We start from the raw sequence: 26,617 nt of genomic DNA on the forward strand, positions 1-26,617 counted from the left end.
GAATCTTTAAAAGATTGTGTTTGAACACCTCCTCTTGACTTCAGGGATTTTTTTTTCCAGTGCATCTGCAACATTCTTATACTCACTTGTATTTATTCACACTTGTGACACCACACCTACTAACTACTCTTCGTCTTCTGCACATCTATTATTAAGTTTACATTTGTATGTGTTAGACAAAATGAGTTGGCACAAGAAATCCAGGTCTTGTACAGAGCTTAGACATTGGGAGCATCCATAGTCATCATTATGATGAGTTGATGACTGACAGGCATGTGTGTGTGTGTGTGTGTGTGTGTGTGTGCCTGTGTGTGTGTGTGTGTGTTTGTGTGCATGTGTGTGTGGATACAAGACAGGTGCAGACAGATAGTGTTGAGTGATGTACAGTTGTCCTCTGTTTAAGAGACCTGAGGTTTAAAAGATTTATAAATGAAATCATACAAGAAATCTGGCATATACTGTATCTAATGAAGCATGTCATTTCTCAAGAATGTCCTTTGGTCTATTCATCCTATTAGTTTGTATAGGTAAGTGAACAAGAGCTTGCGTTGTGATAAAGTCCAATGTGTATGTACATCAATGTACTTTCAATATCAACTGTATATTGACACGTATTAAGATTTTTTTCTACTTGTTTTCTACCTAAATTAAACTTAGTGATCGCATTTAATAAATACAACTGTATCATTTTTACAACAGTTGTTCACGGTACAGCTCGCCCCTAAAGTGAATCAACAGCCTTCCTAAACAGCCTTCCTAATGAATTTATGAGCGCTTCAAATGTGCGTGGTGATGGCCTTGGTGGCCCCCCCCTGCCCACGCCCCCCACCCCCAAAGTGAAATACGTAGTTGGGTACAAAAGGCCTATTCAGATAGATTTGTTTGGAGCTTGACTCGGGCAATAAATGAACAGGTCAGCAGCTTAAGTGTTTCCAAATGGTACTAACAAGATCAAACACTATGATTTGTGCCGCATTTACAGTACTGGATGCCAGCAGCCAGTCCTGCTATGGAGGAAGCCATGCCTTTAGGTTTTTATGAGAGAAGCAATAAGCCAAAGCCAAGTATTCGCCTCTGATTATGCAGTAGCAGAGCTGAGTTACATATTAATGCAGAGTTGACTGCAACGCTAGTAACACATTTCAGTATAATGCAGTGTATTTACAGTACACACCACTCTAAACTACAACCACAATAGTAAACATTGCTGAATGAATACCTCAAAATTAACAGTCAAGTTTATTTATATGGCCCTTAATCACAAACTAGTCTCAAAGGGCTCCACAATCCACAGCCGACATATGATGCTATACGATGTTAGTATAAACAGCGAGGGAGTCCATGGATTGGAATGAAGTGCCGGAGGTAGAACACTTCTGGCAGGAGAGGACCGAGGGAGGAGAGAAGAGAAGCGATAGTAAAAAAGCCCAAAATCCAGATGTCATGGGATGAGGCAGGGCAAGAGACTAGTTGCATACTAGTTGTGGTTTAACCAAATGCTAGGGTGCAGAGATAAGTCTTAAGTCTTAAGACAGAAATGTGATAAAGACAGTGGATGTCATTTGATTTTGCAGGAGTACAGTACTTAATATTGTGGCATGTGTGCAATATTCTGTCTTTTAGTTTCTCATTTGGTTTCTCGACTGATCATATTAGCAAATAAGTGATTAGATTGTCCTTTTAATCCGCTAATGTACATACATAATAATAAAATAGACCTGCAACAGCACATTACCTGACACTGTCCTCTCATTAATTAGTTTCGACTAGAAAATATGAATCACAAATATTAGCTCCACAAATTATAATTTATTTTGGAAGCAATGGAAAATGTTTTCTTAAGAAACAATGTCTGAGATTGCAATAGGAGACAAATAATCAAGTTAGCAGAGTCAGAAAGAACAAAAATGAAAAAAAGTACCCTAATGTTTCCAGCAGACTGATGTGGCGAGAGGAGGGGGAGTTTTAGGGGGGTGAAGGAAAGGAGTGTAGGTGTAGGAGGGGATGGAGAAGTAGCGCAGCATTCCTGTCTGAACACACTAAACGGGACTAGAAAGGAGGAAAGAAGCTAATCTGAAATCCAGATGCCTTGACGACCAACAGCGGGTCAAACTAATCCAAACTCATAGTCATAGTGTTCCATCCCTTCTTGTGTTGTGTTGTTTTTCTCAGATTTTTACAAGTAAGCGCGCATCAACTGGACTAACACATCAATTGGATACTTTTTATGCCTGCTTTTTCTTGTAAAACTTTCAAGGCAGCAGTCAAAGATCTAGGACTTTGTTTGGGGGTCTTTATTTTACAGTTTGTTTTGTCTTATGGAAGTCTATACAGGTGAGTGCATGAAAATGTATTGAACTTTTCCAGATCCTCTTCATTTTCACCTGATTTCATTCAGTGTCTAACTTCCTTGACAATACTATCATAGAAAACAAATGAATTTTTTTTGCATGATTGTTCTGGTTCTTTCTAAGCATTGTTTCAATGAGATTTCCATTCAGAGCTGCCACTTGTTTAAAAAATGGCACACACAAAAAAACTGCATGTAGAAGCACAATTGTTTGAAGACTTTCCCTTGATTTTATCCAACTATATTGTATTCCAAATATACAAATATAAATAGATGGATTTACCTGAATAGAATAAAGAGTGAAAAAAATCGCACTGTAGTCTTATTTCTTTTTTCTCCATCTTGAATGGAGAAACTGTGAGTTGGCTCATTGTCAATGTAATGTTTTTACCATGAATATGTGCTCCTTAGCCCCTGAGGCACAAGGGGTTCTTTGGCCAACATTTCCTACTAACAGAGCCATAGTTCATTAGGTCTAGTGAACCTGAATTTGTTGCCAAGCAGTAGTAACTCAAATACTATGATGCCAGTGTCAGGTCCATTTGAGGGACAAGATGTGTTCAAACAGTAGACTGTAGACATTTTCGGTAGTTAAATGATTACTATGTGACTCTTGAATTTGCAATCACGATTATGTGTGCCTATTTTATAATAATTCCTTTTTGTGTGGAAAATATCTGAATTCACATTACATGAAGCATAAAATAGCTTTTTTCCCCTTAGAGGTTAATGCGATAAGATCATTTCAATATGAGCTGCGGTAAACTAGCATTGTCATGCTTGAAACCACAGCATGCTGGCCTCACTTTAATTCCCCAGGCAACATCCAAATTGTACCCTCAGCATATTTTATTGATAAATACTTGATCAGATGCCATCCACAGATGCATTTATGACATACTGTATGGAGACAAGGATCAGGATTTCCCTACGCCTGACTCTCCTCCTGGGGTCCCTGGAGTTCACCCTCAGTTGCCTGGAAGTATAAAACTGTTCCACAAGTGTACATTTTCAGTTCAGTTTGCAAAGTAAGCTGCACCCAGCGTGGTCCTGTTAACAGCTACCAGGAAGTACCAGGCAGGAGTGGGTGCACTGCACAAGAATGTAAATGCGCCAGTGTCAATAACCATCAACAAGATGGGGGTCATTTATAGAGCATTTTTATACAATTTTATTTTCTTAAGCATCACAGTTACAATTGATATCTCTAAAGATTTTATTCCATCTACGACATGGGCAAGAACAGAGCTCATTGAAGACTGGGTGAGAAAGTTCAATATAAATGAATGCGTGCCCATTGCTCAACTAGTCACGGTTAAGGCAACAATCTTGTCGAGATCTAGGTTGGTCTTTCTAATATAAATGAGAGAAGGTTTTTAAAATCTTGATGATTTTTTTTTAAAACCTTAAAAAGTGTTTGGTTGGATGTCTTAATAACATGATAAGCTTTTTACCCCCCTAATCTTCTCACTTCTTGTTTTTTTTTTTAAATCCTTTACCCCTTCACTTCAATGTTACCCTCCTCTTTTCTGATCAAATCCTATCCTTTCCACACTCTAGCAACATGTACGGTGCTCTGTTTTCCCTGTCTTATGTTACTTCCGTCCTCTCTCAATGTCTCCAGAGGGACTGGTAAAGTCATTAGTGAGAAAGACCACGTAGAAATGTAGCTTTGATCCAGGAAGACAATTTCAGACCACTTGATAGTAGAGACGAGTTGGATTTTTTATATAGATACACGCACCCACACACACACATAAAGATAGATAGATAGATAGATAGATAGATAGATAGATAGATAGATAGATAGATAGATAGATAGATAGATAGATAGATAGATAGATAGATAGATAGATAGATGATAGATAGATAGATGTATAATACACACACCCAGTGGATACCGATTACAGTATGGTGCATTAGTACAAAGATGATATACTATAGTTGAGGGGTGGTTTAATTATTAAAATAAATGAAAATTCATCCATCCGTCAAACTGCGCCTGCTCGGTAGTTATGGCAAGTGAACCACTACTCTCTCACTGACCCAAATGAAAATCATTCCCCTAATTGCTTTGCAATAAAGCAACATAGTTTTGTTTTGTTTTGTTTTTGTGAAAAAAAAAATGCATATCAATTACATCTGCCATATCATGACTAAAATAAATATTTGTATTGTGTACATGAATGTCCCAATTGTTAACTGCACCAATTTAAATGCATTTAAATTACATTTACTCCATTTCTCACTTCCTGCAGATGCATTGATGGCATGATCATCCTCAGTGATCCAGTTATGGCATTGTGGTGGTGCACTAACATCTTTTCCAGATCGGCTGCAGTGGGCTTTCCCTTTCTCCTCTCGTCACTACTATGGCTAATGGTAAATATATTAATTATATAAACTGGGTTATCCGTCAAGTCTCACTTGTTTCATGTTAATTTGGATTATGGGTCAGTCACTGTTTCTGCATAATCATATATTACACATGCAACACCCTGTTGCATGCGTAACATATGAGAAGAATAGAATAGAGCTTCACAGTCACAGGAAAAATTAAAGTGAATGAGTTGTTGAGTAAGCGTCACGGTGTACGACTGGTTAGAGCGTCAGCCTCACAGTTCAGAGGACTGGGGTTCAATCCCCGGCCCCGCCTGTGTGGAGTTTCCATGTTCTCCCCGTGCCTGAGTGGGTTTTCTCCGGGCACTCCGGTTTCCTCCCACATCACAAAAACATGCATGGTAGGTTAATTGAAGTCTCTGAATTGTCCCTCGGTGTGAACGTGAGTGTGAATGGTTGTTTGTTTATATGTGCACTCCGATTGGCTGGCAGCCAGTTCAGGGTGTACCCCGCGTCCTGCCCGATGATAGCTGGGATAGGCTCCAGCACTCCCGCGACCCTTGTGAGGATAAGGGGCTCAGAAAATTGATGGATGGATGGAGTTGTTGAGTAGATGAGGACTGGATTTTCTGTCACTAATCTTTTCATAATTACATCTCCTTTTAAGTTGTCCAGCTCAATTCTCTCCTGCTCTATGACTTAATTTTCCCTCCACATATCACTGGCACTTCTGGGCTCTCATGTCTCCCCTATTGCAGATCTCCCCTGCACATGCTGAACCTTCCTGTCCACGGAGTTGTAGCTGTCCAAGTGTTAAAGATGTTCACTGTACGTTCAGACATCTCACAGCTGTACCAAAAAACTTTCCTAAGGTCACAGAGAGGCTCAATTTGGGGTAAGACCTGTTCCTATTTTAAAATTGTGCTTCAGGAAAATATAAATGGTGTTACTCAATTTGGGGCGAACCTCAACACGCAACAGGAAATATTCTGGAATCTGTAGTGCGTTATGTCAAAGAAAAGGATCATCCCTTTAATGATGCAATTATTTAATGCAGACGTCTTTTCTGGTCTAAAATCTAAAATATTGCATAATCATGTCTCAACACTTATGACCATAAAACATTGCTACATTTGTCAATCCTCATTAAAGCTCTGGGAATTTGGGGCATTTTTTTTTTTTAATTGAATTTTTTTTTACATCAAATCAATAATCAGTAAGATAGCCAACACATAACATAACTCACTGTGCATTTAATATGACTTCTGCTTGAAAGCCAGGGGCTAAAGGTTTAGCCCCAGCATGTGGTTCAAAACTGAATCCGGGTCAGGGGTGCTTCTAATCACTTCCATGTGCGTCTTTGCACATGGAAGCTTTCAGCACAGTGATCTCACACAGTAGATTCTGTAAATAACCCAGTCACTATTTTGGTTATAATGGTGTTTTCTCATTATAAGATATTAACAGTGTGTTTGTTTTCAATTATAATTTGACAGGCTGCAGCAAAAGGTTTGTGGAGAATAACATCTTTCATAACTTGATGTTTACAAGCAGAAAGAGACAACAATTTCCCTCGCAGAGGTGTTGTTATACTACTTATGCTGTATATACTTATATATACTGTACTTGAATCAGAACAGAGCTGTTAACATCACATGGGACCTTGAAGCACTTCCAGGCACAGCTACTTTTCCATGAAATAACCTGTCCCGAGGACCAGTCAATATAGGGATTGTGTAACGCCAGCCAAGGGTGTCCTAAAATTAAGTCATAATTTATGGTGTCAAAGTCCACAAACCTAGTTTGTTCAGAATTTGAGTTTGAAAATTATAAGTTAGGGATTGAGTGTGGTGTGTTACTCTGGAAACTGCTATTGGAAATGTTCTAAGGTGAAGTCTCAGAACGAGGAGAGACTTCATAAGATTAACGTCTGAACCAGAGTCATGAATACGAAAAGTTTGATCTTGTGATCAGCAGAACAAAGTGTAACATTGATTAAGAGATGGCCAGGATTAGCCATAATCAAATTCACACTCACCACTTGTCGCCACTTGCTAACAGAACTGGCCCTCCCTGACATTGCAGTTACTCGTTGTATAGCCCGGGTGTCTGCAGTAGTAGAAGCCTGACGTTCCTCGGGGGAAAGTTGAGTTTTGCCCAGTTACATTAGCTTCTTAAGCAGTGGAGACAGCAAGTAACAGCAGCTGGTCCAACATTGGTTGGTTGGTCAGCTGACTGGGTCCTCCAAGCATGCGGTGGGGAATTGTTCTCCATCTGGCAACCTCACTTCCTCTCCTGATGATTGAGTCTGACATTTTGTCAGTTCTCTCAGACTCAGGTGCAGAGCGCAAAGCTGCTCATCCTGCTGAACAAGCCGACGCTCCTGTGCCTGGAGGGCTTTATGCATTGGGTCAGAGTCAGCTGGGTATATTTATGGCCAGTTCATTCTGTCATGAACAGTACGAGGAGTAGGACCCAAATGCAGGACTTAAGGTGAGAGAGTTCTGCAAACACAATGTTTAACAGGTAGGGTTCGGTACACAGGTCAGCAGTCAGCGATGGCAATATTGTCAAAATTATAAGTCAAAAAGACAAGGTAACAAAAAACATACACACAAAAAAAAACTGGGTCAAGGGTCACAAGAGTCATGATGGTGAGGTACAACAAACTGGTGACAAAACAATGAGACACAAGGATAAATACATGTGCTAATCAGGAATGAAAAAGAAGAAATTAAAAGGAAGGAATGCAGACAAAATACTTGCAGTTGTCACATGCACAGTTAAGTAGAACTTTTTTCAGCCTGGATTTGAACATTGTCTCACTTGTTCTGGTAGATCGTTCAGGATTTTAGCAGCATAAAACTGAAACACAAACTCACCATGTGTAGTCCTGACTCTGGGAAGCAGCAGGAGACCACTTCTTGAGGTTCTCAGAGACCGAGAAGGTTCATGGCTCTAACATGTCAGAGATGAAGAGTCTTGTACACAAGCAAAGGTGTTTTGAAGTCTATTCTCTGAGTGACAGAAATCTCAGTGGGCTAATATGGTCGTATTTCCTGGTTCTCGTCAGAAACTGGGCAGCGGCATTCTGGATGTACTGCAGCTATTTTATAGGTCCTTTAGAGAGCCTAGTGAGCAGGCCATTACAGTAATTTAACCTGCTGGAGACAAACACATTGATGACTCTCTCTAAGTCAGGTTTAGACACTATTCCTTTGATTGTGGCAATGTTTTTTAGGTGGTGAAAAGCTGCTGGTGTTGTTGATTTAATGTGGCTATTAAAATCAGAATCAGAATCAGAATCATCTTTATTTGCCAAGTATGTCCAAAACACACAAGGAATTTGTCTCCGGTAGTTGGAGCCGCTCTAGTACAACAGACAGTCAATTTACAGAACACTTTGGGGACATAAAGACATTGACAAAAAACAATTGTGCAAAAAGATGCAGAGTCCTCTAGCACTTAGAGCAGTTCGAACGACTAATATTGCAATAGTCCGGTGCAATGACCATTGTGCAAAGGGCGCTGAGACTTCAAGGAGTGTATGCGGTTTAAAGTGACGAGTAGTGCGATCATCTGGGACAATGTTGGTTGTGCAAATGTTACAGATACTCCTCAATCAGTGTGCAAATGGAACAGATGCTACTCTGGCATGAGTGGCCAGTATATGCAAATAGTGCAGCATGGCGAGACAACTACAGTGAGTGCACGAGTAATACATAATTGGCCCCACAGAAATGTGACAACGAACTCAAGTCAAAAAATTGCCAGCTTGTTGTAATGGAATTATAGGTTAGGTGTTTAAGAAGTTGATCGCAAGAGGGAAGAAGCTGTTGGAATGTCTACTAGTTCTAGTTTGCGTTGATCGGTAGCGCCTACCTGAGGGAAGGAGCTGGAAGAGCTGGTCTGAATCCAATATTACCTCTAGGGTTCTCACTTATTACATTTTAGAGAGAGCCTCAGTGTGACATGTTTACCTACCTTCATTAATACGGATATCTGAGTGCCATCTGCATAGTTGCAGTAGGACACTATAGCTCCATATTAGCTGGCCTAATGGAAGCATACACAGATTGAACAAAAGGGGTACCAGGATTGACCCTTGGGAAATTTCGCAAATCATGGCCATTTGGGCTGAGACACAGTAACCAATGTCAAAAAAGTATGTTGTGTCCTCAAGATAGGATTTAACCAGTTTAGAGCAGTACCAAAGTTTCCCACCCATTGTTCAAACCTCTGAAATAAGATCACATCCTCGACTGTTTCAGAGGTAGCGCTCAGGTCTACCAGAAGATAGACTGAGACTTTGCCTGCATCTGTGCTCAGGTGGGTATCATTTGTCAGATTGGTCAGAGCTACCTGTGGTGGGGCCTAAAGTCAGATTCTAACGTATCAAAAGCCGGTAATTGTTTAGTACTGTGGCATCTAAGCTGCTTTTTTTTAAAAAATAGACTTCATGACAGCAGTTTTTATAGCCTTTCGAAATGTTCCAGTCTCAAGTGACATATTGACGAGATAAGTGAGTTGTGTGAACAAACTGCTCAGCACAGTCTTTAGAAATCTAGTGGTTAATTCATCAAGGGAGCACATTGATGGACTCAGACTGCAAAAGACTCAAACTGTACTTCCACTCTGGGAGTCATGTATTACAGTAAGGAAATAACACAGACACACTTACAGGAAACAAAAACAGATGCATGCAATATTTTATAGCCCTCAGTTTTACATTTAAGCAATGCTGAATTTGCTCCCTGGTTGAATTTGATCATTGTACATGGCTCTCACTGTAAGTGTTTCATTGCAATTGTGTTATTCATTTGTGAGGCATGTGTTTACGTGGTGCCAAGGACAATCATACAGGAATCAAGCGAGCACATCAGCAGACCAGACATTTGGAGGGGGACCAGACCTTCAGGGAACTGACATAATGGACTTTCTAAACACCAGACCACCCACTTACCATAGTTCAAATGCACGACTTTGGTATACGTTCACACCAGGCATATCCTGTGGGTTTTATTTACATTTATGACCTGTTTTGTTTAGTTTTATTATGGTTTGTTATGGAACTTACACAAATAAATAAATGCAGCTCTCAATATTTGTCTTCTCAGTGAATAATGCTGAAGATCGTATGGAGAGCAACCTTGAAAATTATATCATATGACCACAAGAAGTTAATACTCAGTGTGTCAGCACTTAAATGTAATTTTGGCACGGTAACTACAGTATCCAAGTTGGAAAAGTAATTGCATTATATTACTGATATATATATATATATATATATATATATATATATATATATACACCTATTGGGATTCTTTTCATCATTGTTATGTAAGCCTATCTCCTGCATCCTCCTCTCGAACACCAACTGCCCTCATGTCTTCCCTCACGACATCCATCAACCTTCTCTTTGGTCTTCCTCTAGCTCTCTTGCCTGGCAGCTCCATCCTCATCATCCTTCTACCAATATACTCACTATTTATCCTCTGGACATGTCCAAACCATCGAAGTCTGCTCTGTCTAACTTTGCCTCCAAAACATCGAACCTTGGCTGTCCCTCTGATGAGCTCATTTCTAATTTTATCCAACCTGGTCACTCCGAGAGCAAACCTCAACATCTTCATTTCTGCCACCTCCAGCTCTGCTTCCTGTTGTCTCTTCAGTGCCACTGTCTCTAATCCGTACATCATGGCTGGCATCACCACTGTTTTATAAACTTTGCCCTTCATCCTAGCAGAGACTCTTCTGTCACATAACACACCTGACACCTTCCTCCACCTGTTCCAACCTGCTTGGACCCTTTCTTCACTTCCTGACCACACTCACCATTGCTCTGGACGGTTGACCCCAAGTATTTGAAGTCCTCCACCCTTGCTATCTCGTCTCCCTGTAGCCTCACTCTTCCCCCACCACCTTTCTCATTCATGCACATATATTCTGTTTTACTTCGGCTAATCGGCATTCGTCTGCTTTCCAATGCATTCCTCCATCTTTCTAACTGTTCCTCCACCTGCTCCCCGCTTTCACTGCAGGTCACAAAGTTCATCTGCAAACATCATGGTCCACGGGGATTCCAGTCTAAGCTCATCTGTCAGCCTATCCATCACTACTGCAAACAGGAAGGGGCTCAGGGCTGATCTCTGATGCAGTCCCACCTCCACCTTAAATTCGTCTGTCACAACGACAGCACACTTCACCACTGTTCTGCTGCCCTCGTACATGTCCTGTATTATTCTAACATACTTCTCTGCCACTCCAGACTTCCGCATGCAGTACCACAGTTCCTCTCTGGGTACTCTGTCATAGGCTTTCTCTAGATTTACAAAGACACAATTAGCTCCTTCTGACCTTCTTTTCCATCAACATCCTCAGGGGAAACAATGCATCTGTGGTACTCTTTCTAGCCATGAAACCATACTGTTGCTCGCAAAGACTCACTTCTGTCCTGAGTCTAGCCTCCACTACTCTTTCCCAGAACTTCATTGTGTGGCTCATCAACTTCATTCCTCTATAGTTCGCAGAGCTCTGCACATCACCCTTGTTCTTAAAAATGGGCACCAGCACACTTTTCCTCCATTCCTGAGGCATCTTCTCAAGTCAAGTTGACAAGTTTCAGTTCTGTGAGTGTGAGTGTGGTGATCTTTCCCTGCCCTCTCTAAACCTATAAGAACAAAACAAAAAACAAAACAAAAAATAAATAAACAATCATTTTTTAAAATTATTTGACTCTCATACTGGCGACCAGTTCAGTGTGTAGTCCGCCTTTTGCCCGAAGTCAGCTGGGATAGGCTCCAGCGCCCCGCGACCCTAAGCAGGATAAGCGGTGTTGAAAATGGATGGATGAATCTAATACTCAAGCTAACATCATATAGAAAGGGCATGATTCACCATATGTGAAGCAAGCCAACAGCTGCAATATGTGAAGCAACTGCTGTTGTTTCCTTTGGTCTATCTGCTCGATATTTGTTACTTAGCACCAGTAACTGAGAAAACGCCAACACTGCCTGGCTTCAGTTTTCACAATAAGGAGAAAAATCCTCGAGAAATGGGCCTTTCCTAAAAAGAAATAATGAAATGATATTTGAACTTGTGAATTGGCTCTTTTATTGATCCCAGTGGACATTGGGCTCAGTCGGCTGAGGTTAACTGCACTTAGTACTGTATAACTTCTTAATAGACTCGAAACTCTGAATTCTGGTGGGCCTGAAGGTCAGTCAATAGAAAGTATCTCTCTTTTTTTGATGAATAATATATTTAACTCAGGCATTTGCTCTTCTGTACTGTATTTGGCATCTGAATAATTCTTGGAAAGATACATTTTAGATACATGTGCCGAAAGCTGGAGAATACATATTTTTCAATAGATCTTTGTATTTTCATTTCTGGTATGATTATGTCCAAAAGCTCTTTTCACACAGGAAACACATTTTTAAAAGGGACACTGACATTCCATCTGGAGCTGTGTCCTGTGTTTATCCTATATTAGACTATGTTGCAGGGGTTTGGTGTTACCTTAGTGCATCAGATGTGAATCAGAGCTATTTTCCACTTTCTCGGTAAATGTGAAAATGCCCCAAAACTTAAATGTTGATATGGGGTAGGAACCATGTGCAGTGAGACACATGGGTGACATGGTGTGGAAATAGAATAGATTATTTATTATTGTATTATTATTATTAGTACATTAAATTGTAACCTGATTAAAAGAGTTTACAGACCAGAATTTTATGTTACTAAGGCTCAGAGATCTGTCTGTGCTCAGCTTTGTGTGATTCGGGTGAAGTCGCAAATGAATGGCACCTTTTATTCTATTGTCCTCTGTATCACAAACAAAAACTGTATGTCAGCTTTTCTGTAAAATGCCAGCAGATATTTCTGTTTTGTTGTCTATATCAGATGAAGACTCCAATTTTTGTTTACACACAAAGTGTTTCAACTTGCACAATTGTTGTTGAATGCCTTTCAACAGCATAACAGGACAGTTTATATTTGACTAAAGTTGCTGTTTAATAAAGAGTCTAAGGAGTGTAAGGTTGATCAGCCAATGAGCAACAGTACGCAAAAAAATTATTTGTTTTTGTCTGATGAGTTACCTTGTCAATGCTTGATTGCACTTATGGTATCAGTTTTGTATTCTCAGTAACTCATAGGGTCTGGGCACCTCGTTTGGTGTGTGGCACGATGAAATAATTATAAATAAGACTAAACTACAGTAAAACCACCAGCAGGCAATCCTATCCTGCCATTAGGTAAAACATTTTTTGTTTTTTCTCTCTTGCTTACAGATATAATAGCCTAACTGAGGTGGAGGCGTCAGAATTCAGGTCACTACGGCAACTGGAAATGCTCTTGATGCATGGTAACGACATAAGCACAATCCACCCAGGGGCATTTTACAGCTTGCGGTCACTACAGGTACTGTGTACTGTATCTGAGTGTTTAACACTATTACTCATGTTATGTTGAAGCATAAACTATTCTTAATAACACATGAGCAAATGTGGTAAGACATTCAAATATTACCAATTAATCATAACGCTGAATTACAAATGAAGTCAATTATGAGGCTCACTGGTGAGTTTATTATTATTGTAGTGCTCTTAACACCTTTCTAGTGAAACTGGTCAAGGAAAAGAAAAATGTGCTAGTGAGTCAATTCTTTAATACTGTACTTGCAAAACTAAGGTCTTGTAAGGTACGGTGGCGATGCAGACAAAAAACAAATCTGTGCTGTACAACCAATGACTAGAGGTTCTATTGTATGTAAAGGTCACACACATGGACACAAATGAATCAAAGTGTGCTGGGTTTTTGTAAAGTGAGCTCCTTTACTGCATCACACAGAACATCTGCAACTCTAACAGCAACATGTGATAACAAAATATGCACATTGTCTACTGAATGTTCTATTAAATGCCCCCTTTTCTGAATTTAGAGGACCCCATAGCTGTCTCAGGTGGCTTGCTTTTATGAACTTCATCAGCCATTGTCAATAATTAATCAAGGATATACTGTACTAATGAAGTCTCTGTGCATAAACATACTAAAAATTGCAGCAAAAGAAAATATACATGGGTAAGGAGAATGGATGCTATTTATGAACTAATCTATTGACTAACGAACACAACATTGTCCATCAACACTGTTCAAATGAGTCCCACATACACGTCACTCGTGTTTTTTAGTTTGGTTTACAGCTAGCTTTGCAACGATTACCCTGCAGCTTTTTGACTGAAAATAATATTGAGTTTGGGTTGGTTCAACTTCAACATATGTTTTTATTACCAAAACTACAATTTCATTAACTTTGCATGTTTTTATTACATAATGTGGACTTTTATTACATATTGTGGATTCTTTTCAGATATTGAAACTGAGTTATAACAAGCTAGCAAGAGTGAAGCCTGGTCTGTTCGAGTACTTGGTTGGTCTGGTTCGTCTGCATCTGGACCACAACCTCATCAGCTTTATTGAGCCATACTCTTTTTCGGGTTTGTCGTCCCTCAAACTACTACAACTAGAGGGAAATCTTCTCAAAGAGATCCATCCTCATACCTTCATTACAGTGTCACTACTAGGGAACTTTTGGACCTCTGGACTCAAGTAAGTCATCAAAAATGTAGTTTTGCATGAGTTTTGATTTTGGTTTTTGTTTCTGAAGTTATGATATTAATTAAAATAAAATAATGAAGTGAGAATTTCTCTTTAGTGGTATAACTATAAAGAAATACCTGTAGTTCATGTCAGACTACGTATAGCTCTAGCTTTCGCCAAATTTTTAAAAAAGAAATTTCGAACAACAGGTAAACTTGTGCGGAAAACACTTTAACAGGCTTTTTTTGCACTACCATTCCAAGTTTTTGGTTGAGCCACTTTCATTTTACATGGACTGTAAAGATCCTGCCTGTTGATTTAACTTTTTATTGTTTTTGTCAGACACTTGTATCTTTCAGACAATTTGTTGGAACAGCTCTCTGCCACTGTGCTGAACACATCTCCCAGATTGGAAATTCTCTCTCTTCATGGTAACCCTTGGACCTGTGATTGTCAACTTCACTGGCTTATACAGTGGAGCTCTACAAATGAAGGTATCATATAAAAATATATTTATGACCTTCATTGGACTGAAAAACATCATGAATAAAAGAATGACTCCCCTGTAGTCCACCACAAAGCATGCATATTTCACAGGAATGTGAAGTTGTTTCGATGAGCTTGTTTACAAACGTGCTGTCCTGTTTAAACACTCTTTAGACATGGTGTAGTGTAATGATATTGATCCATCCATCCATCCATTTTCTGAGCCGCTTCTCCTCACTAGGGTTGCGGGAGTGCTGGAGCCTATCCCAGCTGTCATCGGGCAGGAGGCGGGGTACACCCTGAACTGGTTGCCAGCCAATCGCAGGATATTGATCCATATACATTTTAATTTTCACTGGTTTATTTATTCATTTACGTTTTTGCTTTTTTGTTAATTGAGCATGAAAACACTATAGACGTCTGAAAAGGGAACATATAGAATTTAGAATGATACTTTACTCAAAGTAAATTCACAATCAAAGCGTTGTACAGAAATTGTATGTCACAAAGATCAAGAGATACAAAGATGTCACTGATGGTACGCATACAAATCTGAGACATTGTTGATAGCATGTTGGGACTGGGCGGCACGGTGATCGACTGGTTAGAGCGTCTGCCTCACAGTTCTGAGGACTGGGGTTCAATCCCCCGGCCTCGCCTGTGTGGAGTTTGCATCTTCTCCCCGTGCCGGGCACTCCAGTTTGCTCCCACATCCCAACAACATGCATGGTAGGTTGATTTAAGACTCTAAATTGCCCGTAGGCGCGAATGTGAGTGCAAATGGTTGTTTGTTTATATGTGCCCTGCGTCCAGTTCAGGGTGGACCCCGCCTCCTGCCCGAAGATAGCTGGGATAGGCTCCAGCATTCCCGCGACCCTTGTGAGGATAAGCGGCTCAGAAAATGGATGGATGGATGTTGGGACTGATCATTTAAAAGTATACCGAAATTAGCTCTTTTATTTAATTAGCTCTCTCAACGTCTGCAAACAGTAACAGCTAAGGCCTGGTACATACATAAGGATTTTTCAAATCTGAAAATATTGTATTTATCTGTGACAGACGAATCACACAAAGATAAAAAATCTGGCAGTTAACAGTTGGTCGAATTGGATGTGGGGTGCGCCGATAATATCAACACAGAACACCGTAGACATAAAGAGTATGTTCCACTGCCAATTTTGAAATCTCACGTGATCACATGTGAACTCACAAAAGTGAAGAAGAAACACTTCTGGATATTCCACGATGTTTCCCGAATGTTCCCAGAGTTTACCGGAACCGGGAGCCTTGTAAAATGGTGTTGTCCTCAAAAAAGGACTTGCTTTGGAAAATAGTTATTGCCATCTGGGGAACCCACTTTTATACAACTGTTGGAAGTTTTGTCTTGCTATCATTTTTGTCATGATGTGTTTCTTCATGTTAGGCTTCCAATGACCACTGCTGTGTCCTTCATTCATATGATTCTTCTTTCCTTTCCACAATACTAGAGACTTAAAAAAGTTGCTTCATCTCTTCTCTTTTTGCTTCCAGGAGTAATAAAGTGCAAAAAGGAACGTGAGACAAGCACAACAGAGATTTGTCCTCAGTGTTTCTCTCCTCAACCCTTAAATGGGACCCAACTATTGGGCTTAAGTGAATATCAGCTTACCTGTGAAAGACCAGCTCTTCGCTCTTCCCTCAAACTGTGGGACAACCCTGTGTGGGCTGAATCTGACACAGAGCCCGACCTCCCATACACCCGGGACTTTGAAAAGCCCTTAGGCCTCCTAAGCTTTGTTCTCTCAGATGCCCATGGAAATAATGCACATGTGGACTGTGATATGCGACACCCAGGAGACAGTTCTCATATAAACTGGACAGTGAATCCACGGTCAGCTCAAGGGCTGTCTGTCAACATATCACTGGCAACCATCCTTGAGTGCGAGATTGATAGGGAAAAACTTCAAAATCTTTGGCAACTGGTTGCATATTACTATGAAAGTCCTGCTATCTTGGAAAGAGGTCAACAAAGAGTTAACACCACCAGAACAACTTATCAATATGCCCAAGTTGCTCATGGAAATTCCCCTTATTTCACAGACTTAAAGGGTTATTTGGTGGCAGACCCAGCATGGCTGCTTCAAAACAGAGTCACTTTAAAGCTTAATAGACAACAAACATCAACCAAGAAACTGGTGATGGATTTTACAACCATAATCACCAAAATCATCAACATCCACAGAGGGCAGCCCGATGATAATGACCTTACTTCCTCTTGGGCAATGATTCACCGTGGGACTGCAGGGCGGGTCAATACCGCTCTTGAGGGGTCAAAAGTTCACTTACAGTGTAGTGTTGTCACTTCACAGCAGGAGGTGAAAGTGGAGTGGATGCTTCCAGATTTGTCCTTTGTGGAGGGTTTGACTGAAAAAGTCAAAATTGATGATGACAAAGGGGATCTTGTCATCATGAATGCATCACAATCTGACTCTGGTCTATATCACTGTATGATCAGAACAAAGGCAGGTGTGGATTTGATGTCTTTGAGGCTTACAGTTAAAGAACGATCGCCAAGCACTACCACTTTCAATGGCCAAAAAATTATAGTTGAAAAAGGAGGTTCAATTTCGCTCCCATGTGAGGTGACATCTGCGCAACCCAGTCAAACCATATGGTACATACCCAGAAACAAAGTACTACTTCCCACACAAAAGACAAGAAAGGCAGCAGTAATGGAAAATGGTACTTTGGTGGTGAGGAAGTTGTTGGAAGAAGATTCAGGAGAATATAGTTGTTTAGCCTCAAATCTCTATGGAGTTGACATGCTGTCACACACGGTGGAAGTGGCAGGGGAAAAGGTCTCTTATAACTCTGAAGTAAAGACAGAAACAGAGCAGCAAATCTTAAACACTGACATGGAAGAGGGCTCAGCAGAAGATTACCAAGAAACTATTCGCCCCTTTGCGACACAGATTCCTACAGTTGGAAACCAGCAAAGGAATCCTGATTTTTTCTCAAGCAAAATCCCAAAGAAAGATTATAAAAGAAAGCCCACCATTATTGTGAAAACATTGGATCCAAATTACTGGGCAGAGGTTTTGACTAAAGCCAATGCTAAATTACCAATTGCCTCAGAGTTTCCGTTACCATATTCTACCACTCTGATTGTGCCAGCCAGTGTGTCCAACCCAGAAAGTACTATTTCCTCCTACACAATTGCCAATTTCCCCAATACAACTATTTCTGATGATAGGATAGAGCCAACAGCAAAAGAAACACCACCCAAAACTTCACAGACTCCAGTTGTCAGAAGTACAGAATCATCCCTTGAACATTTTACAGGAATTACAGCCAAAAACGATGGCGTAACTTCTATTGTCAGAACCCAAGCTGAAAAGACAAAAAAATACCAATTTGGTTTAGGCAACAGGAAATTTGTTCCTGGTCACGCAAACAGGAGAAGGCTACCCTTTAGACGGAGAAAACCCCCTATAAGAAGAATTCATCCTGACCTCAAATCATTTCTTAATTCATCAAATATGCTCAAATCCACTGTTCCCCCACCAACAGCCACACTTATTACTACAACCACCACCAACTCTAGTTGCACAACACCGGGAAAAACTAATGTCACTTCCTACTATCAGACAAAGAACGTTGGAGGTAGTAATAAGGATACTGGAAACATGGATGAAAGAAAAGAATCTAACTCTGAAACTCATCAGACAGTTCAGGATCTTGACAGTAGTCATACAGATTTTCAATCAGCTGGAGACAAAGATGCCGAATTAGAGATTTCTCCACATATATTTATTTTACCTCATGCAAAAACAATTATTCTTCCAAAGGTAGAAGTTATTTCTCTTCCCACTGAAATGACTCTTGTGGAAACAGATCAAGAGAGTGCTAATAAACAAATATCAACAGGGAAGAAAAAAGAAAAAGATGTGATGGAGAGAAGGTTAATAACAATAATTAGAGGACAAGAAACCCAAACAATGAACACAGACCTTGAGATCGTGAGGGAATCATTTAAAAATGAGTTGGTCACACAAAGTTACATTATGTGGCATAACATACTTTCAACATCCCAAACACCAAAACCAAACACTCAACCTTCACGGGATCAAAACTCACCAACCCAAGCCAAAGTCTCACCTTCTAAAGTGACCTTCAAAACGTCACATTTAAGCGAAGAATATACAAAAAAGGATAACGTTAACAAGGAAAATAAAGAGGTGAATAAAGGAAAAGCAAAGCCCAAAAACCCTGATGCTCCTGCCGTTTCCATTCATCCCTTGCTCAGCCAAGGACGAGATCAACCAAACTCTGCTCAAGTGCCACAAATACACCAAGACAGAAACCCAGAGAAGCTGGGAGATGTGGATTTCCGTAGGCCACCACTGGCTCCCCACATTTCCCCCAATCTCCCACCGGCCTTCAAACCGCCATCATTACCCTATCTATCCTCCTTGGCATGCTCAACAGTCATTTCTTCCTCCCAAGCAAGGTAGATAAATATGCTTGTGATGTATAATACAGTAAATATATTTATGTAAGTCATACAACTTAATTGAGTCATACATTGGTGGTATATGTTTTGGCCATCTGGTCTCTTCCAGGTGCTGTGACACACATTGTGCCCACACATGAAACCAGGATTTTTCCCCATGGAAGGGCTCAAAGCCCAGTTGCCACCAACAGACCAGAGATCACAGCTAAAAGAGTGAAATCCACAACCAGCGCTCTCGAAACAACAGCAATCAATTCTTCACATCAAAATAATCCTTTTGATGTCAGGACTCAAGTCAGAAATCAGCTATTATTATCAAAGCTGAGGAACAGATACAGACAGGTATTTCTGTGGTAGTTTGTGGGTCTAAAAAAAAGTATTCTTTAAATGTGTTAGTGCCATGCATACTCTAATTAGCAATAGCATACATAATTGCATCACCTGTCTCATCACAATCCTCCATGAACCAGGAACAGTAGGGCACAGTAGGACAATCAAACACAAAAACACTATATCACAAACTTTTTTTTTCACTTTCAAGTTATTTGTTAGATGTCACTGATGGTGTAGTGGTACATTCGCCTGACTTTGGTCTGGGCAGCATGGGTTCAGTTCCCACTCAGTGACGGTTTGAACATGAGTGCGAATGGTTGCTTGTGTCTACATGTGCCCTGTGACTGAATGCCGACCAGTTCGGGGTGTAGTCCGCCTTTCGCCCGAAGTCAGCTGGAATAGGCTCTACTATCCCGCGACCCTGAACAGGTTATTGAGAATGGATGGATGGATGGATTATTGGTTAGGCCTTGCTGGATGTTCAAACTAATAAGTGTCTTTCTAGTTATACCTGTATATGATTATTTCAGCATTGCTGCATCAACAAATATAATGGTGGACTTTTACACCGTCGTAGTGTTTTTTTTTTTTTTTCTGTAGTAGAATCGCTAGTGGTGATCGTGATAAAGCATAAATGCAGAAATGGGTTTGTACTAATTGTCCATATGTATTTTTTCAGGCGTATATTGATCGTCTATCCCTGCTAGGGAAGATAGTGACACCCAAACCTCGCATAAGCTACAACAATCCTCAAAACCCCATTCAACCTAATCCTATACCTTTTACCAGACCTTCCCTCCTCACACCACAAATACCGACAACCCCCTCGGCCCTGCGACCTACACACCTTGCTAAACCAACAGCAACCTCCTTCTCTGGTTTTAACACGACCCCTCACTCTCATCATCCTACCACCACAGAATTACAACATGGGGGTCAGTGGCCTGTTCGAAGTATGCATCTAAAATGTATTTAAAAAAAATATATATTGACAAATGTATCAAGAATTTTAATTTGAAGTGATCATGTTAGGATCTGGCGCTGGTGGGGCCAAACCTCATATCACTACAGTGAACAAAGCCAGTGTGTCAGTCTTGGCAGAGGGCGATGTTGTTCTACATTGTGAAGCAACAGGCAATCCTGAACCAAGCATCTCATGGACAAAAGTATCCACAGGTAAAATGCTGAAATTATAAAGAAATTTGTTTTGTAACATGATGAAAAGCCATTTGCTATTTTGAAATTCGATAAACTTTATATGGACATGATCATTGGGACTCTTCTACATGTGGTTGACTCATTAATTTTCTTACTTCCTTCCTCAGGTGCCACCATTCCAGCCAATACCAAGCATGGTTCCCGCTTTGAAGTCTTCATAAATGGAACTTTTTTTATTAAAGCAGTCCAGCTACAGGAGAGAGGCCAGTATCTCTGCACTGCCCAGAATAAGTTTGGATCAGATCGCATGGTTATTACCTTAGCAGTCCAGACTGAGGCCCCCAAGATCCAACCTCCCAGGTCCACAGAGATAGCAAACTATTTAGGAAAAAGTGTGACTCTTGACTGTCTGGCTTCTGGAAAACCTTCAGCTCAAATATCCTGGATTCTACCGGATGGAACATTTGTTCGAAAAATTGGGACCATTCATACTCCAATCTCTCAAATGTCACTACATGAGAATGGGACTCTGCAAATGCATTCAACCAATTTTTCGAGTAAAGGAGACTATAAATGCATTGCAAGTAATGCAGCAGGTGCTGATACAGTCACTTATCATCTTCATGTTGCAGCTTTGCCTCCAAGCATAAGTGAAGCCACAAGTGACACTGTGATCATTCCGATAGGTATTGCACACACAAATGTCCATAAAGTCATACCCATCATAGCCCAATAAGTAAAAATACTATCAATGGAATTTATCAACTGATTACATCTACCCAGGGAGGAATGTCTATGTCCATTGCTCCATGAAGGGGGAACCTTGGCCCACTTTGAAGTGGACACTGCCAACAGGGATCCATGTTAAGCCATCACAATTTCTGGGACATAGGCTCTTTGTCTTTCCCAATGGGACACTGTATTTCAAGAATGTCTCACCAGCTGATGCAGGGAGGTATGGCATGTTTTTCTCTTTGGACGTAATTCTGTCTATTTCACTGGATAAAGTTTGCACTTGTTATAATATTGGTTGAGTGCAAGCACAGTATTCTGAGCAAGATATCCATTAAATAAATAGGGAGTAAAGTTAGAAGCATATTCTGTACAGTTTGTTTGAAAGTTTGTGATACTGATTTTTTTTCAGTTAAATAATCTATAGTGTCCAGATGGCCTATATTTCACTAAAACATTCTCTTTATGTATTTTTTGTCAAGAAAATGAAACTGGCAGTAATTTCCAATAATATCAATCCATTTTGGAGGAATTGGTAAATAACTATTTTCCCGAGGAACGACCCTTTTTCATCGCCAAAATCGATAAGCCGACGGAACTGGAAACTGAATTCGCTGCCTAGCCAGGGTGGAAAAGGGAATGTACTATACTAAAAAGTGGCATTATTTATTCATATTTTATATATTGTCGATGTTGGGTGGGACCTTTTTCCCACCTCCAAAATGACAACCTTTCAGGGAGAAAAAACTGGATCTAGCTTGAGACTTTCAGACTTTCAATATAAAGGACAATTACACCACTGAAAAGATACAAGTTTAACCTGACATCAGAAAACAAGCCTAAAATTACTTCTGAGTATATATTTTTTTGGGAGTGGGGGGGGGGGGGGGGGGGTTCTGAAGACATTGTTTTTAAGTCCAGAACTATGGAATAAGAGCCGCTGTTCACAGCATTAGAGAGGTCCTTTAAATACTGGTCAAATGAAGACAATTACAAAAACAGCATGGATTTTGTTGTCCGTTTTTGGTACATGATGGAACTTTATAGAACAAATACTTGTTATTGTGTACACTTTAAAGATAGTCTTGGTATGCTTTTAAAATGGAAATTGAGATTTTCATCGATCTCTGCACAGGTATGAGTGTTTAGCCACAAACACGGTGGGCATTGCAAAAAGAACCGTGCGTCTTGAAGTGCGGGCAGATTCCTCCTCACATATCCGCCATCCTCCTTTTCCTTTCCGTCCTACTCATCATCATGCAGTGCCATCCCGTCAACACTCAGTCTCAGCTATGTATGGTTCTACTGTCTATTTACACTGTCCAGAGTCAAGTGGATCCCCAAGGGGGACCATCTGGCAGCTACCCTCTAAAACCATCATGGAGCATCACTACAGGTAACAGAAATGCTCAATGGGAAACTTGATGAATCCATACAAGAGTGTCGAAATGCTAACAATTTTAAATGCTATTAATTAGACTTGAGTATTTTTTGAAATCTTCAGATAATTTCTCCCTTCCATCTGCCTCCAGTCCAGAGAGACCAATTAAAGCTTTCCGGAATGGGACTCTCAGGATACTTCAGCTAACAGAGCTGGAAGGTGGAAATTATCTATGTTTCTTTCAGCGACCCAATGGAGAGGACATGCAGGTGTTTCAGGTATGATTAGGGCCGATAGAGAGCAGATATATTTATGTATTTTTTATGAATATTTTATAATAACTGCCTGCATTCTTCCTAAATATTCCCTCAACAATCACACATGAAGTAGCAGCAGTAGACAATGTGAAGGAAAATGTAGGTCTCCTCACTCATTAATTCTTCACATACTTCTGTATTAGGTAGATGTCGTGATGACCCCGCCCAGAATTGAACATGTGAGAACAACACAACCAAGAGTCCACTTTGGAGAAAATGTCCAGGTATCCACAGGGAACAGGTTTAATGACACGCAGTATCCTGGTTGAGTAGGATAGTGAAAATAACAAATATATCATAAAACTAACAATGCAGATACAGGTATGTCTATTTTTACATTGTTTAATGTGTAAAGTGAAATATCAATAAATATTTTTTACTGCAGTTACAACAATTTATGTTTTGTATCTTTCTTAGGTGGACTGTGTTGCAACAGGCCTCCCAGATCCAGAAGTCTCCTGGAGTCTACCAGATGGAACACTAATCAACAATGCCATTCAGTCTGATGACAGTGGCTATCGCAATCGCCGCTATGTTATTTTTGGGAATGGAACATTACTTCTTCAGCAGATGGCCAAAAAGGATGAGGGTGACTACACTTGTTATGCCAAGAACAAACTGGGTAAAGATGAGAGAAAAGTTAGTCTCAAGGTTGGCCCAAACGCCCCAAAAATTAGTTTCAGATTTCAATCCCTGGTCACAGTGAAATATGGGGAATTAGCTCAACTGAGCTGTCAAGCAACTGGTGAACCTACACCACAAATCTTTTGGATCTCACCGCAAAATGATGTAATTCCACTGTCATCAGACAAATATGAGTTAATGGAAAATGGCATGTTAGTGGTGAAAAAAGTAACACTTGCTGATGAGGGTAAATATGCCTGTGTGGCACGAAACTCTGCTGGTGATGACATCAAAAACATGATTCTTGAGGTTGAATCGAGGGAACCCTTTATCAATGGCCACAAAGGGAAGAATGCCAAAAGGATTGTAGGCATTTCTTATCAAACTGTGCTATTCGATTGCAAGGTTGAAGGAAAACCGGAACCAAGGGTTTGGTGGTTCACTCCTTATGGCCAATCACTCCAACTCTCCTACCTCAGTGGTCGCTTCCAAGTACATCAAAATGGGAGTTTGGAAGTGAGAGGAGTCAGAAAAACAGATGAAGGGCGATACATGTGTCTGGCTAAAAACCATCTCGGTGAAGCATCCCTATTAGTTGAATTAGATGTGGTACCAATAGGAGAAAAGCCAAGTTTTGCTGTTCCTAATATTGAACTCCTATCAATAAAAAATAATGGTGGGGAATTGCATCTGCACTGCCCTGCCCGTGGAAAACCAAACCCAGAGTTTGTATGGGTGCTACCTAATGGTACAATGCTGATGCCTGGTGTTAGACTACAACGCTTTACCCACCATCAGAGTAATGGAACTCTGTGGATTTCTCAGCTAGCTGCAAGCGATAGAGGGGTTTACAGGTGTCTAGCAAAGAATGTGGCAGGTCAAGCAGAGAAGCGTTATGCACTGGAAGCAGGAAGGAAGCCGGTGATCAGAGGATCAACAGGTACAGTATACTTTTCATTTTGTATTCATTATCTTTGGGCCAAATCTTCTTGCACTACTGTTGAATTATCATTTTGTAGGTGGAATAAAGATCACCTATGGTCAAACTCTCAACTTACATTGTACTCTGGATGGATGGCCGCAGGCATCGATTGCATGGACCCTACCCAATGGCTTCACTTTGGATAAACCTCAGTCTATTGGTCGAGTTACATTTCTTGCTAATGGGACCCTCCAGATGAGACAGATTGCTACTTTTGACAAAGGGATATACATCTGCAAAGCCTCTAACGCTTTTGGCTCATCAACATTGTCATACTCTATCACAGTAATGGTTCATCCACCACACATCACCAGTATGCTCCCCTCCATCACCAGAGTGAACCGGGGATCACCTGTTAAGTTAAATTGTCTTGCTACAGGTGTACCCAAGCCGGAAATCTCCTGGACTTTACCTGGCCGTACTACGCTGGTTCCACATAACCGCTACATAGTTCAAGGAGGGATCCACATGACAGAGGAAGGTAGCCTCGTCATACAGAACCCAGTGCTCATGAACTCTGGTATTTACAAATGCAATGCTAAAAATGCTCTCGGAACAGATTTTAAATCTACATACCTACAAGTGATCTGAGGGATTTCATTACCACGCCCCATTCCAAATGCTGGGACATTGAGGTTAAGAAACTTTCCCAATAGTCAAAGCTGGATAAGGATTTGTCCATAAGGATGCAAATAACAATCTACTACAATACAATGAGGATGCCCTACAGAGAAGCCATTGTAACTGGAGGCAGCCTCATACTTTGTATTTTTTTTCTCAAGCCATAATGGCTTTGTACACAAAACTAAAATGCATTTTGACTCACCAGGGCAACGTCATAGTTCTGGCTACATGATCTAGCTTTTCATTAGTTTTCATTTCAATAAAAAACACATCTTGTAATAACAGGAACGCATTTGTTGTAACAGATTTAGGGAACTTTTTTTTTGTAGATGACAAAATATCAAAAACAGATATACAACCCCAATTCCAATGAAGTTGGGACGTTGTGTTAAACTGTATATTTTTTCTTAATAATGAAATCACCATTTAACTCAATTTTATGTTTACTTGGGCTGTCTTTGTCTGATATTTATATTTGTTTGATGATTTTAAACAAAGTTGGGAAACTATGCAAAAAAAGTAATAATTTTAAAAGGGGGGCAATACTTTTTCACAGCACTGTATTTTTGTGATTAGTGTGTTGATGCAAAAATGAGGAAATGAAATGTTCCTATATGCGTTGTGATGCCGTCAGTTACACTCTCACCTGCCACAAAATGAGGTCCGACTGGTCTTTTACAGACAATGCAAGAATTGCATCAAAATTCTGCCTTAGATAATACTACTTTTGACTGACACCGTCATTTTTTTATCTTAATTATTGTAGTGTTGTATTTGCAGTGGTAAGGAACCACTCTATATCCCACTGATACAAAGTTTATTTTTTTTCAATATAGCTCCATCTGCTGAATATGGTTGCCCCAATGCAAGTGGACTGAACCACCTCCACCGACACCTTTAGCACTACAGTGGAACCCGAGTGCCTGGCACAATATGATACAGAATATGCGACAAGTCAAACTGACATGTTTTAGAATTGTTCAGCCTCTGCAGCTGTCTATGCTCTACCAGTTATCTTTCTAAAGGAAGAATTTGTGATATCCCTCTTGTATAGGCTCACATTAGATTGTGCAGCTCGATCTATTGCTATGCTTAAAAGCCCACACCTCATTTTGCTGTCTCTTATTCCAGTGTGTTGCCTTCAATAACTGGAACCAATTATAACAGAAGCTAAAACACAATAAAGGGAGATAAT

General features: G+C 40.3%; 1 protein-coding gene across 1 annotated transcript; it reads left to right on the top strand.

Moving 5' to 3' along the window:
* The first annotated feature begins 1,021 nt into the window (after nucleotides 1-1,021).
* si:ch211-159i8.4 (matrix-remodeling-associated protein 5) lies at nucleotides 1,022-25,389 on the top strand. Its single transcript, XM_061686261.1, is given in 19 exon segments — nucleotides 1,022-1,031; nucleotides 2,306-2,324; nucleotides 4,609-4,732; nucleotides 5,449-5,585; nucleotides 12,985-13,114; nucleotides 14,064-14,302; nucleotides 14,636-14,787; nucleotides 16,310-19,176; nucleotides 19,178-19,268; nucleotides 19,381-19,613; nucleotides 20,284-20,557; nucleotides 20,637-20,780; nucleotides 20,930-21,448; nucleotides 21,546-21,717; nucleotides 22,630-22,890; nucleotides 23,027-23,153; nucleotides 23,336-23,416; nucleotides 23,610-24,756; nucleotides 24,836-25,389. Coding segments are annotated over 19 exon segments (7,281 nt in total).
* The last annotated feature ends 1,228 nt before the right edge of the window (nucleotides 25,390-26,617 follow it).

Source organism: Phycodurus eques, chromosome 9, assembly GCF_024500275.1.
Source record: "Phycodurus eques isolate BA_2022a chromosome 9, UOR_Pequ_1.1, whole genome shotgun sequence".
Classification (NCBI taxonomy): Eukaryota; Metazoa; Chordata; class Actinopteri; order Syngnathiformes; family Syngnathidae; genus Phycodurus; species Phycodurus eques.